Source organism: Rhinolophus sinicus, linkage group LG07 (assembly GCF_036562045.2).
Source record: "Rhinolophus sinicus isolate RSC01 linkage group LG07, ASM3656204v1, whole genome shotgun sequence".
Classification (NCBI taxonomy): Eukaryota; Metazoa; Chordata; class Mammalia; order Chiroptera; family Rhinolophidae; genus Rhinolophus; species Rhinolophus sinicus.
In genome coordinates, this window is record NC_133757.1 from 20,276,207 (window position 1) to 20,291,099 (window position 14,893).

Consider the following 14,893-nt stretch of genomic DNA (forward strand, 5'->3'; position numbering starts at 1 on the left):
TAGGGTCAGAATTAGGCAAAGGGGTCAAAGTTAGGGACATTGGGTAGAAGTGGGAGCACAAAGGATCACTGCATGTGTGAGGACAAGGTGACTCCATGTCGGAAGTAGGTAGAAGAACACAGAGAAGGCCATGAAGCGCCATGGATCCACCTCCTCACCCACCTGTAGCTATAGTCACCTCGTTCACCAAAATACTACCATGGCTGAATTTCTACTGCGAGCACAGTTGTTTGAGAAAGATGTTGCTGGGAAAAAGTATCTGAGTACCCTTCTTAATACATACATACATACATACATACATACATACATACATACATACAAACAGATATACATGTATACACATATACTGCATCTTCCACTATTTTAGCAAATGTCCTTTTCTCTGGAAAAAAAAAATGTGTCAAGTTACTAAAATGAACACCTAGAAGGTAGAGGAAAGGAACAGAAAGTCTGGGACATGATATAGGAAAAGCAGGCTTGGAAAGACAAAGCCACCAAATCCGTAAGTTTGCTGAAGGTTAGTTAGTCCATTGAGCTAATGTTCTCGTGAACAATGTGAACATGGGTGGAGATCCTTACTGCACCCCTCTCATTGAATGCAAGTTAATATTCTACATTAAACCAGTTATTTCATTCAGAACTCAGCCCAAATAGATTAATGGTATTATTTGAATAAGACAGTGGTTGCTCCAAATCCTTTACAAAAAATAGGGCCATTCTAGGTCCACTGTTTTTGTTTTCTACAGGAAAATGGCCTCATGGAAACTGGTGTTTCTATGGTGATGGAGATAACACATCTTCAATGTACTGCTGAGGCATCTGTAAGAACAGGGTCAGCTTGTCGTTGGTGAGTGGGACTATGGATTTTCTTCTCTTAAATGATATCCAAATGATTTTATAGGCATGGAAGCGGTCCTAATGAAAATGCAATGTTTTTCTTTAAATAAAAAAGTGTCCTTCAGTCCTACGCTTATTCTATGGGGGATAAGCTTCCAAATCATGGTCATCCCTAGTTAATCCCCAACAGCTTTAGCCCCATCAGGTGCGGAGATGTGATGCCTATTTTTGTCAATGGCTGCTAAGGAAAGTTATCATCACCTGCTAATCCTGGAGGCTCTGAATACAGTTACATTTCTAATCTGAGAGTTTATATGAGCATGTAAATGAAAGAAACAGCTTCATTTTTATCCAGCACTCCAGAAATACAGGTTTAAACTTCCTTTTGAATTTTCAGGTCCTCCACATTACAGATACACTCTAATCCCCCAGAGCCCTGCTTGTGTATGGTGTGGCAGCCCTAGGCAGGATCCAAGCAGCAATGCCCACATGGAACCACTACCACCTCCTCCACTGTGAACCCTGTTTTGCCAGTGACCAACTGCATCGGCTTCTTAACCTGCTATTGAACTTGGCTGGTAGCACGTGATCAAAAAACAAACAAACAAAAAAAAAACAACCATAGTTGCACACCCACCTCCCCAACTACTGTAACAGCAACCTATCATTAGTGTGCTAGTAGTTCAGAAAGTGGTTTTCACTTTGAAATTATTGGAAATTATAGAATAGCGTTGTCCAGAAGTGTCTGAAAAACAAGAGTCTGAAATCCCATTGAGTTCCTCCTTTCTGATCTCCAAAGCCAGCTGTATTTGTTAAAGTTTCATTTTGCCAAGAAGATAAATGATAATGAAGAGCTTTGCAATACCACCTCTTATGCAGAAAAATAGCTATTGTTAGCCCTCTATCTTCGGTGGAAGCCCCTGTGCCAGGATGTATGCATCTGTGAATACATGAGCACGTGCCCATTTTTTTAAAAAAACTACACTCTCTTGTCAAAACAAGGGATGTTTAAACAACCAGCTTTCTACAGCAATGAGGATAGAACCTAGGTATCTATTTATAGGATTGCAATGTCCTCAAAACCTATCTCAAAATCTTTCAAAATTTTTCAGTTTTAATAAGATTATTGAACACTCCAGGTAAGCTATTTCAGTCATCAGTGAGAAAATAGCCTGATGAAAACAAAACAAAACAAAAAACATCCTTCCTTTTAAATAATTGGTAAATATACAGCCCGCAAAAGATTTTCTAGAGCTTTGGCTCTCACAGGAGAAGAGAAAGGAAGGGAGGGGAGGGAAGAGGAGGGGATTAGCTTTTCTTTTATTATTTCCAAATTGGTCAACCATAACCTATTACTTTCGCTGGTTGTTTTTTAATTGCAGAGATTCTTGTAAAGCATCTCCAAAGATTCTTATATCCAAGAAAGAATCTCTTGTCTTTACTAAGTACTGAGTCTTTTTATATTAAAATTCAAGATTACAGGAAAATCTGTGGGGCAGAGGAGAAGCTGGCACAGGAATTGGCAGGAATTTGGGACTTTCCCAGGGAGTCCAGGATGGAAGGACTTGATCAAAAGCCCAAGTCGAGCTGAGCGGGATGCAGAAAGCAATTTGCTGTATTGGTACTATCAGAACTGGAGAGGTATGGCCCTCCAACACGGTCAAGTGCAAGGTGCATTTGCCCCTTACCTCACTATCCCTTTGCAGCTTGGAAGCTGGAAGGCTTGGATGATCTTCACCCACAATCTGACCTTGACACCAAGGCAAGGTAGCCATGTTTCCCAGTTGATTCAAAAGCTGCCATTGGGCACCTCAACTAACACAACGCTATGTGCATCACTAAATTTCTAGATACAATTTTGTTCTCTCCAGAAGGTATTTTCCTAGTTTTGCTGCAGGAGACTTGCCAGGAGATCTCACTTGGTAAAGGCACTGCTGGGGAACTAGGAAAATGCCTTCTGGAGAGAACAAAATTGTATCTAGAAATTTAGTGGATATTAAATTGGATATTGTCCCTTTAAAATATCATTCAATTAGGTCTTTTGTAATACATACAACAGAATGTGATAGCCTTACCGATTCTAAAGAAATTGCTAGTGCATTTCATCAAAGGCACAATAATGGAAACATCGATTCACTCCTCATCACAAATATGTCCCTTTGATGCTGCAGTTACCTTAACACTAGCACTTTTCATTTTCTCTAGAAGAAACCAGCTGCCTCGTTGCATGCACATCAGACAAGGCTCCAGTCTGAAATAAGGAATTGTACTTCAATCTCAACTACCTTACATCTTCATTTGCTGCTACATAGTATCACTTTCCTTGACTCTAAACTGATAAATTACCCCCCAAATAAAGAAAAACTCTTCTGCAACCTGGATGACTGGGGCTGGGTGTTTCATGTGATCTCTGCAAATGTTGCCAGAGACATCATCTGCCTCCTCACACCATTTATTTAAAAGAATGACAGGGCACCGGTTTGAAACTTTATGGGCCTGAAGAACATTCAGCCACTTTACACAAAAGATGTCAACCAGAAAGAGTACCTAAGGGATAACGCATCCAGAAATGTGCAGTGTGGTTAGGAAAATCCATCCACACCCACCGCCACATTTCCAAATAGTTTTACTAAGTGTAAAAGTAGCCCCCAAGTCTGGAAATGTTCCAAATGCATTATATCCACAAGAGTAGGTCCTTTTTGTGCAGTGCCCCAAATGTTCTCACGGCTGTGGTAATGGAGAAAAAGAATACTCCTTCTGGATAAACACAAGGCACACGGCATTTGGTTTATCAACCTCTTGGCCCATGAGAGGTCTGCTGCTTCTAATATGGCTTGTTTTTGAATAAATAAAAACTTGGTTTAGGACTCCTGACCTTCTTCTAAATAAATTACCATCTAGCCATGGAACAACATGCAAATCATTTATTTTTTTCAATATAGCTTCAAAATTCCTGGCTATACTAAGCATCTACACTCACTGACGACCTGACATTTGGCTAAGTCTTTCATACAATATCCACTTGATGCCATGAAAGAAATGTGTTTGCAATGGCTTTTGCTCTGCAAATGTCATGTGGGTGTCCTTAGGGGATTGCATTAAGCACCTGACGCCCACCTCAAGGCTCCATTAATGAGAGATATAAAGGTTATGTTGAAATTATTGTTTAAAGGTGCTGACATCACACATGCACACACACACTCACTTACTCACATGTACAGTCACATATCCAAATATACACTGAAGAGCAACTGCTTTAGGATTTAAGAGACAACAAAGAGAAGAAGCTATTTCAGCCAAGATTATTCTGTGGATATCTCTATGCAAGACAGGGCTTGGAATTTTATATTTTCCTTTACTGATTGATTCCACAACGCTATTACATAATAATTTGGCATCAAGCACTGTACTTAGGTTCTGGAGATGGCAGGAAACACGAAGAAGAATCATCTAAAGTCCATTTTCTTAAGTTTAAGTTGACCAGCAATAGAGGGTTTGTTACCACAGCATTTATGCATTCATCCACTAATCCGCTGACTTAACAAATATTTACTGAGCACTTATTAAGTACCACGCACTGTGCTAGGGACTGGTGTTACACAGTGAGCAAAACCAGACACGGTCTTGCCTTCCAGGAGCTTGTGATCTAGGGAGTAATGAAGATGATCCAAAAATCACATGAATCAATGAAGAATCTCAACCATGACAGGTATTCTGAAGGGTCACTGATAGTCCTTCTCACAGCGCTATGAGAAAGAACATCAAGAATGATAAAGCTTTGTCAAAGAATTTAGGGAAGAAGTCCTGAGGAAGTGATACTAGATCTGCGATTTGACAGTGACGAGGTTTACTTTAGGGAAGAAGATTCTAGGCCTAGGAAATAGAGCAAGGGAGACAGCTGGGGTGAGGGGCTGAAGGAAACCATCCAAGGGGAAGTGATAACAGTGAGTCAAGAGAGAGAAGGAGGAATCAGACCAAATAGGTGCTTACAGATCCTACCGAGGACTTTGGTCTTTTTTCTGTGAGCAATGAGAAAATGCTGAAGGACTTGTAACAAAGTCATGAAATCATAAGATCTAAATTCTGGAAATATGTTGTCCAGGTTGTAAGTATGAACACACTGGAAGAGGCTCTGGCAAAAAATTCAAACGACAGATGTAACCTATGTTTGAGGGGTGGTGGTAATAGAACGAAGTACATGGGAGTCAAGAAATACTTAGAGATAAGACTTGACGGATTAGAAATGCTGGGTTAGGAACAAGGAAGTATTAAGGATGACTCCTGAGTTTCTGACTTTTGCAACTAAATGGATACAATTAGGGAATACAGGAAGAGAAACAGCTATCTTGAGGGGGAGAGATCGGAGTTCGTTTACGGAGTATGTTGAATCAAGAGGCTTCTGAGACATACAAAGGACAAGGTCAAATACACAGCTGGATATATGGATATGGAGCTCAAAGAGGAAGACTTATTGGCCCTCTATATCTGGAATGTACTTTTAGAAAATAACCAAATGGACATATTTGAGGTTCTGCTTCCTTTGCTAAACTCAGAACAATGGTATATTCAAATTTTACCAAATCAAAGCAGCATGGCACGATGGAACACACCCTTGACTTGGAATCTGACAACGTGCATTCAAACCCTGGCTCCTCCAGCTACGAACTGGGTGCATTTGAACACCTCTATTTACCACAGTCACTATAAAATTATTATGAATACACATTTGCCGCTTTCTTCACAGGGTTGTTTTAAATGTCAATTGAGTCAAGTTATAGAGAAAACCATCTTTGTATCTGTGAAATAATAAAGAGCAGTGCCGATAAAGGAAAGCTACCTGCCTGCAAACTTCGATACTGAAGAGTACAAAGGAAAGTTAGTTGCTGCAAATAAAATCAACTTGGTTGGAATAATGAAATGCCACTGAATCCCCTCCAAAATTTGGACTGCATAAACAAGTGCTTTTCACAAAGTGGCACCTGGGTGACAGAATGTGAATGAAAACAGTTTTTGTTCACCTTTTGATCCAGACTGTAGGCCAGCACCCAATCTTCTTGCCTGGGATGAAAGAGCAGACTCTGGATATAGAAGGTGAGCCTGTATTTCTGATAGGTCGCCCCTTCGTCTGAGCTTATCAATATGCTGCTCTCCATTTCAGGATCACTAAGAAGCATGATCTAAAAAAAAAAAAAAAGGAGAGAGGAGAAAATAGATAGGGTTAGTAGGAGAGAATAAATACAAGAAATTAAAGCATAAATATAAAGTCATCTGTACTTGTATATCACCACATAGAAAGGGGTGTCTGGGCCTCTATATGAAATATTGGTATTTTTTCCCCCTGATTTAGTCCTTCACTTTCTGAATTGAGCTGAAATATTGTGCAAGGTTAGGTCTGCATACAAATGAGGTTTCATTTTTTTGATGTCTCTCCTTTAAGTACTGGAAGCATATTCTTATGGTCCTCTGTCCCCTGACCTTGGGGACACCTCTCTCTCCTCCTCTTCCCCCACTCAATTCTCCATGTCACTCTTCATCACACCATTGCTTTTATTGCTCTTTAATCATGAAAAGGATTCCCTTATGATTGCACTGTGTATTTTGTTCTTTCTGAATTGTTTTAGTGATTCAGTTGATTGAAGTGGTTTCATGATCCCTTTGTTCTCAATATTTTCCAAAGCACATATCTCCAAAGGACCTTGAGGCAAATCCTGCTGCTCAAGAAAGTTTGTCATCCCCAAGCCAAATGAACAGAAAGGTGTAGTCTCAGGTTTTGGCAGCAGAGAAAGCAGGTTCAAATCTGAACACTTTTCTGTTCATGCTGTGCCACCTTGGAAAGTGACAACCTCTAGAGTCCTTGGTTTCTACAACGATGATTGAGTAGGATGATACCCACACAGTTTTGAGCACTTGGTATAATGAATATTCTTGACAAGTGATAGCTATGATTGTGATTTACCTTTCGGTACTTACTTAAAAGCCTCCCCCCCCAATCCAATAGGTGCAATCTGGCTTCTACTCATAGTAACTCAATGGCAGTGAGCTCACTAAAAGTGTCACCGACTTACCAGTATTTAAATCCAACAAACACTTAGGCACTCAGACCTTTTCTTTGGCTAAAATAAGAATTTTTGATTCCACTGGCAATTCCATCCTTCTTGAAGCCTTCTCTTCCAGGTGCTTCTGTAACACCATATTTGTCTGGTCTTCCTTTTTATCCCTTTTGAATACTCAACTTTCTCTATTATCCCTATAATATCACCCTTCCTCAACCCTCAGCTTAATCTTCTTTTCTTTTCATTCAACATACTGTTCCTCAATGACTTCTTTCACATTTGCTTTTATGTTCCTCAATTACCATCTTTCTAGGGACAATTCACAAATTAAATCTCAAACTGAGGTCTCCTCACAGTTTCCGAGTTGAAAACTTAGCTTCCTGGTTGATTCTTCTATTTGGATGTCTCGCGAACACCTCAAACTCAACATGTACCTTCACAATGTGCATCACCCCGGCCTTATTACTCCCATCAGCATCTCCTGCCTGGCTTACTGTTTCTACCAACCATGTATGTGAAGCCGAAAGCCCGAAAGCCATCCTTAACTCTGCCTTTTCATTTACCTCCTAAAATTAATCCCTGAGCCTTGTGTATTTTACCTTCTAATTAGCTCTAAAATCAGATCCATTCTGGCCCTGCCAATTGTGATTACCTTAGTCCAAAATGTGATGATTTCTGTACTGGATTATTATAAAACACCACTAGCCAATCTCGTGGTTTTTGCCTTGTCCCCTCCAATCCTCTCTGCACACTGTGGTGAGAACAATCATCTTATAATACAAATCTGACTCTGCATTACCCTCCTTAAAACCATTCAATGGCTAATCATTGATCTCCCTATATTCTAAATTCCTTAACATAGCCTGACAAAATCTGCCCACTGCCTATGTCTCTGGCTTTACCAGCAGCATAGTAATTTCGACCTTTATTACCCAGCTCAACCTAACTTCTTTGAGTTCCTAATGCTTGCTGAGTGACTGAATGAGCACATGACTTTATTTCCTCGTATACTTTTTTCTGTCTTTGGTTCTACTGCCACCAGTTGTTAGGGCTACTTCTACTCACGGTGTGAATCACGGGGCCCCAAGTACAAAACAAAGCCAAAAAACATTTCCATATATTATCAAATAAAACTATTAAATAACAGGATTTTTTAAATATTAGCATAGCATATATTACTATTATAAAGTAAGCTTTAATGCAAGTTCAAGCCCTTTAGCTGCTAAAATTCATAGTCCTTTTCCTCTTTTATTTCTTTCCAGCTTCCAAGACAAGTTTACTTTCTTTTTCTGCAATATTTGCTTTGGCTTCATTGAAATTAGATATTACTAGTTATCAGCAAATATTTAAGAAAATGGATGTAGTATGTAGCTTGGTTTTTGTTTGTTTGTTTTTTTCATTCATGTGTGAATAATCTATGAGGAAAGCTCTTAGATTGCTAATTCAGACACAGAATGGCTTTCTCCTCCATAGTCACTATGACGGGATGGGGACAACTGGAAAAGCACCTGCTGCCTTTGAGGGAAAGTCAGAGAAGCATCCATGCTCCTTGCAGAGCTTGAGAGGACAAATATACTGGGTCAGGAGGAGGTTTTCCTAACTGACCTCACTTGCTTCACACCATGTACTGATGGGCTACATAACGGGCAATGAAATCAATTCTCTCCAGGTGCTGAGAAATTAAACTGCTCATTTTATGCAGGTATAAAGAAGCTGCATGCCTATGATTTTAATTAGAAGATAAGACCAACATCATAAACAAACTTTATTTTATACACCATGAGTTACAATATACTGAATAAGGGTTACCATCGAGTAGCTAATGCAATATATCCTCTCCCTCCAGCCCTGTTCTTGCTTCACACACACACACACACTTGCATACACAAACACAGCAATTCGCACACAAATGTCGCATACATGTGTGCCCACATACGCTTACACGTACACTGATATGGCATATACATGCATGCACACACACGGAAACTAATTCACATGTAAGGCATATTGAAATTGCGTGGTGGTTTTAGGTAGCTTTTGTTAAGAGTACTCTTTTATTGCAACCTTTCCCTGACATTCTCATCAGAAATCCTTTTATATACTTTGATATCACTGGCAGTGTCTGTATTCAATCCTTGTTTCTAAGGAGAATAAAAGGAAGGGAAATAGCAACATATTCTGGATTTCTAAAGTGTCAGACACTTTTCTGGATATTTTATCAAAACCACAAACAAATTATGTGAAATATCATTCCTTGCATTTTACAGATAAGGAAACTGAGGCTCAGAGGAGGAAAGCAACTTGACTTTGACCTCCTCTGATCAACTCAAACACTGCCACCTTCCCTGCCCCCCGCCCCGCCACGTACCAGTAATATTTTACGGGACCTTGAAGCCATAGCATTTTAATATATTTACCAAGAGACAAGGAGAAGTCAGAGATGCTGGTCTATATCCTTTTTTAAAGCATCTCTAAGAAACACACACACACACAGACGCACACACACACACACGCATGCACGCACACACACAGAACCCCTTTCCTCCTCTAACACATGCCTACCACATACCTACCACATACAAGAGGACATGAAGAATTAAACGAACAGGAATCCAACAGGAAAATATAATGTCAGTGCTAAAAAAAAAAAAAAAATAGGAAGGAAAGGAAAAGGGCAACCATGGTATTATATTAACAAATATAATACGAGATCAAATGCCTCATCAGAAGTTGTCTCAAGCTAAAACATGTATATTGTATATTAATATGCTGCAGATATAGAGAAAATCATTCCATGCACACCCACATTTTTATTGTTAAGCAGGAATTTCAAATACAAATGCCTAAGAGGGCAAAGCAGGTAAAGTGAGTGAGTGAAGCAGAGAAAGCCAGACAAGCAGTGGTGAGGACTGTGCCAAAATGGAAACCACACACCTTTCCTTAAAATATTTACAATTGAATTAAACAAAAATGTGCCCAAATTAAATGTCTGTGGACTGAAGTCATGAAGTAGGCATATGACTTGTGGTAATGCTATGATAGTTGGTTTCTATCGAAACAAATTTAAAAGCCTTGCCTTTCCATTTTTAATTCAGTTCTGGAGGTATAAAACTTATGACAATATCTGTTTAGATGTCTGTGAGTTCTGCATTTATGTGACTTTCACAATATGAACAGGAAAGAATTCCTATTGAAGATTCTTGGGATTTTTTTTTTTTTTCGTTTTTGCTTTATTTTGCTTTGATTCTTTATCCAGCTTTTCCTGACATAAGATCTGCAGTGGGAGTATGCATGTACTGGAAGAGGAGAAGGGATATTTCAAATCTGGTTTAGCAGAGTTATTAATGGTATACATTCTTGAGGCAGGTGGCCTGACTTTAAACCATCAATCTGCTATTTTATGTGTTAACGTGAGGATGTTATTCAATTTTCCCAATCTGTTATCTCATCTATAAAAAAAATAGCAGAGAATAATTGTATCTAACTAACAATGCTGTTGAGATATTTAAATGAGCTAATGATTAAAACAGCTTAGTATAGACCCATAATTGCTAAATAAACATTAACCTTTATCTTTAAATCACCCAGATGAAGAGCATAACTACAGTCAGAAGCAGTGCCAAGCTGTTTAAAGACAATTAGAAGCGATTTGGGGATTATTTGCCTCCCTCTTGGCTCTCTTCACTACTGAGCTTTGGGGATAAAAACTAAAGGGATAGGTGGTGAGGAAAAAGGGGAGTTGCTGTTCAATGGGTATTGTTCAAAAAAGAGACAACAAGCCCAAAATGGAGTCACTTGTGTTAAGGCCCCACATCAGCAAAACAAGACTTAATACTTAACCTCCTTACAGCTTACTCATTCTCCAGGAATGTGACCTGTAACCAGCAAACCTGGAATTTCCTGGTCACCACTTGAAGGCAATCCTCTGATGGATCCCCTTCCATTCCCCTTAGGAGGGCGACTGCCTGAAAAAATGCATTCATTGCTAATAAGTTCCTTTGTCCACCCCGTCTCTGCCTTTGAAAACCTCTCTACTTGCTAGATGGGATGCTGTCCCATTCATGAATCATCTAATAAAGCCAATTATAGCTTTAAAATGGACTCGGTTGAATTTTTGTTACTTCACAATATAAAGTTTCAGTCACGCAAGATGATAAAGTTCTAGAGACCTGCTGTACAATAGTGTTCTTATTGTTACAATACTGTACTATACAACTGGAAGAGTTCGAAAAGGGTAAATCGCGTGTGTTTTCTTTTACCACAATTAAAAAAAACATAAAAGGAGAGGAGAAAAAAGTATAATTTACATTTATTTTGCATACATTTTACATCCTGATAACAATGTAAGAAAAATATACTCTATCAGCAAATATCAACACCACCTAAATGAACACCAGTCAGTAGGTAATTGTCAATTTTCTAAATACAATTGACTTTTTTTTTTTTTTGAATGACCACTCTCATCTCTTCAAAGGGAGGCTACAACCCCTGCAGCCAACTAACTATACCACTACCTTTGGAGTGAGAACCTCATAAAACCAGCCTCTGTATTTGATCGTTCACTATACATGAATTGTCTGTATTTCAGATTAGAGATGGACAAATTTTAGAGTTTACCAACATACAAATGGTGCAACATCTTTTTATTTTTCTTTTTTTTTTTTTTTTTACTTGTAATGCTTTTTGCAGGAAATTCCTGGGAAAGTTGAATAATAGTGGCCCTAATTTTAATGGTGTGTTGCAAATTGCAAAGGACACAGGTGGAACAGGAATCAGGCAGGGAAGGTGCTTAGTCAACCTAAAATTTCAAAAGCCCGTAAGCTTATTTATGTCTAAACCAGTCAAAATTACTGTTGGAGATGTCAAAATCCTCCCCAGAAATCTTTGCAGAATGAAACTTTCCTGCTGTTGGGCAAGTCTTCAAATATCAGAGATGAGTATGTTATACTTTATTCAATTGTCATCCTTTCTTTTTCTCTTGTGTACACGCTATAAAATGTGGGTGAAAGCTAAACGTTTCTCGTTCTTTCACTCACCAGACATCCCAGAAATGCAGAGGAAACAAGTTTTAGTCCAATACTTTGAAAATAGTCTCAGAGTAAGAGTAAGTAGATGTCCTCTGACTAGAAAAGGAGAAATACTAGAATTTACTGGACGAGGTGTGACCGAAAAATACAACGAATGTTTAAATTTAAAAAAACAATTTATTACAGTAAGAGACACATTGCTCTTAATCCCCGTCAAAATATCCCCCCACCCACCCCCTTGCTTTGAACACACTTATCCCATCATTCTTGCCACTTTCTGAAGCAGTTCTGGAAGTCCTCTTTTGTGTCTTTAGCTGTACTGTCATGGCTGCTCCAATGTCCTGAATAGATTCAAAACGTTTTCCTTTCACGGTCATTTTGACTATGGGGACGAGCTAGAAGTCACATGGTGCCAGATCCAGTGAATAGGTGGATGAGGATACACTGTAATGTTTTTATTTGACAGAAATTGCCGTACCAGAAGCGATGGATGACATGGAGACTTGTCATGATGGAGGATGAAGTAAAGACACTCATGAAAGAGGACTTCCAGAACTGCTTTGGAAAATAGCAAGAGCGATGGGATAAGTGTGTTTGAAGTGAGAGGGATTAATGGCAATGTGTCTTTTACTACAATAAATTTTTTTTTTAATTTAAACATTCACCATTATTTTTTATCAGATCTGGTATAATTAAGTCTTAACGAAAGAACCTCAGCATAATTTGTGCTCAATAAGAAATAACAATAGTATCAATAGTATCACAAAGACTATAAGAGAGGTATTCTTTAGGATGATCCCTAAACCTATTGACTTAACTGATATATTGTTGAATATTGACTTATACACATATAGAGGCTGTTACAGAGAAGGCTTTCAATCACATTATAATAATAAACCAGTATACCCCCCCCCCATCTATCAATTTATCTAACACCTACTCTTATAGCAATGATTCTCGACTGGGGTGAGGAGAAGGGTTCCCCCCACCCCGGGGACACTTAGCAATGTATGGAGACATTTTAATTGTCACAACTGGAGGCAGGGGAGGGAGTTACCAGCATCTAGTGGGTAGAGGCCCAAGATGCTGCTAAACACATTAAAGTACACAGGACAGTGCCCCACAACAAAGAATTATCCAGCCTAAAAGCTCAATAGTGCTGCTCTTGAGAAACCATGTTATTATATATGCTATTATGGGCAAACATGTAAATTATATATACATTTTACAGATAGGACATCAATGCATATGTATGCTTATATATGTGTGTCTTTCACCTACTACAATTTATACATGCCATTATCTTCGCCAAGATTAGACTCCCCACCTTTCCACCCCAACACAGTGTTTCTACTCATCCTTCAAAATGTAACATAAACATCATCAATAAAACAATAATCATTGAGACCAATCAGGAAAAAATAAAAAAACACTGAAACAACTCAACAATAACAAGAACAACAAAAAAACAACTATGAAAAAGTGGGCAAAGGACTTGAATGGATTTTTTTCCCAAAAAATATATATAAATGGTCAAAAAGCACATAAAGAGATTCTTGAAGCACTAATCATTAGAGAAATACAAATAAACCCCACAATGAGATACCACCTCACACCCACTGGGACGTAAAAATAGAAAATATAATAGGTGTTGGCAAAGGCTTAGAGAAATTGGAATCCTTGTGCATTTTTGTTAGGAATGTAAAATGGTACAGCTGCTATGGAAAACAGTATGGCAGTTTCTCAAAAAATTTAAAAAAGAAATTACATATAATCCAGAATTTTCTCTTCAGATAATACTCAAAAAAATTGAAAGCAGGGTCTCCAAGAGATATCGGTACACTGATGTTCATAATAGCATTACTCACAATAGCCAAAATGCAGAAGCAACCAAAGTGTCCACTGATAGAGGAATGGATAAACAAAGGTGGTGTATACATGCAATGGAATATTATTCAGTCTCTAAAAATAAGGAAATTCTGACACATGCTACAACATGGATGAAACATAAGGACATTATGTTAAAGGAAATAAGCCAGTCACAAAAAACACAAATACGATATGATTTCCACTTATATGTAGTAATTAGAGTAGTTCAATTCATAGAGACTGAAAGTAGAACGATGGTTGCCAGCAACTTCTATCTATATGACACAGAAACCAAGCCTGGCACCTCACACACTCCACTGGGGAACAGGGAAATGAGGAGTTGTGGTTTAATGGGTACAGACTTTTAGTTTTGCAAGATGAAAAGTGTTCTGGAGTTCAGTAAAGTCCTCACTGAGAAGGCAACATTTGCAAAAGGATATGCCGTGTTTCCCCAAAAATAAGAACAGGTCTTATATTAATGTTTGCTCCAAAAGACGCACTAGGGCTTATGTTCAGGGGATGTTATCCTGAAAAATCATGCTAGGGCTTATTTTCCAGTTAGGTCTTATTTTCAGGGAAACCTGGTAGGAGTCCAGTGAGCTAGAACTGAGTGAAGAAGGTAGAATGTGGGAAATGGGGTCAGTAGGTGACAGAAGCACCCAGGCTTTCTCCCAAGTGATGTGGAAAGTCCTGGTGGGCTTTGAGCAAGGCACTGAGGAGACTATGGCTTGCATTTTGATACTTTCACTCTGACTGCCATTCTGGGTCAACAGAGCTATGTGGGAGGTGGGGAATAGAGGAACGGAATCAGAGAGACCAGTTGGAGGCGACTGGAATGACGCAGATGGGGAGACTAATGGCCTGAACTAAGGTGAAGTGCCAAGGGACTGAACTGTGGTCTATTGCTGAGTGTATTTTAAAGTGAAAGTCAAAACGGGCCACTTACAGATTAGATATGGGGTGTAAGAGAAAGTGAGGAGAACAATTAAAAAGTTTTATACCTGTACATTCATCTCAGTGTTGCTTATCATAATTAAAAACTGGAACTAACTCAACTTGCCTAATAGGTTTGTGGCCTGAACAATTGAGAAAACAGAATTAGCATTT

The 14,893-nt window shown here is 38.8% G+C and overlaps 1 protein-coding gene across 1 annotated transcript in view; it reads right to left on the bottom strand.

The window, feature by feature from the left end:
* Window positions 1–14,893, bottom strand: part of SORCS3 (sortilin related VPS10 domain containing receptor 3) — a 538,724-nt gene that overhangs the window by 244,555 nt on the left and 279,276 nt on the right. Inside the window, exon 4 of the mRNA XM_019725085.2 lies at window positions 5,856–6,014. Coding sequence (XP_019580644.2) covers window positions 5,856–6,014 — 159 coding nt within the window. The remainder of the gene's footprint in view (window positions 1–5,855; window positions 6,015–14,893) is intronic.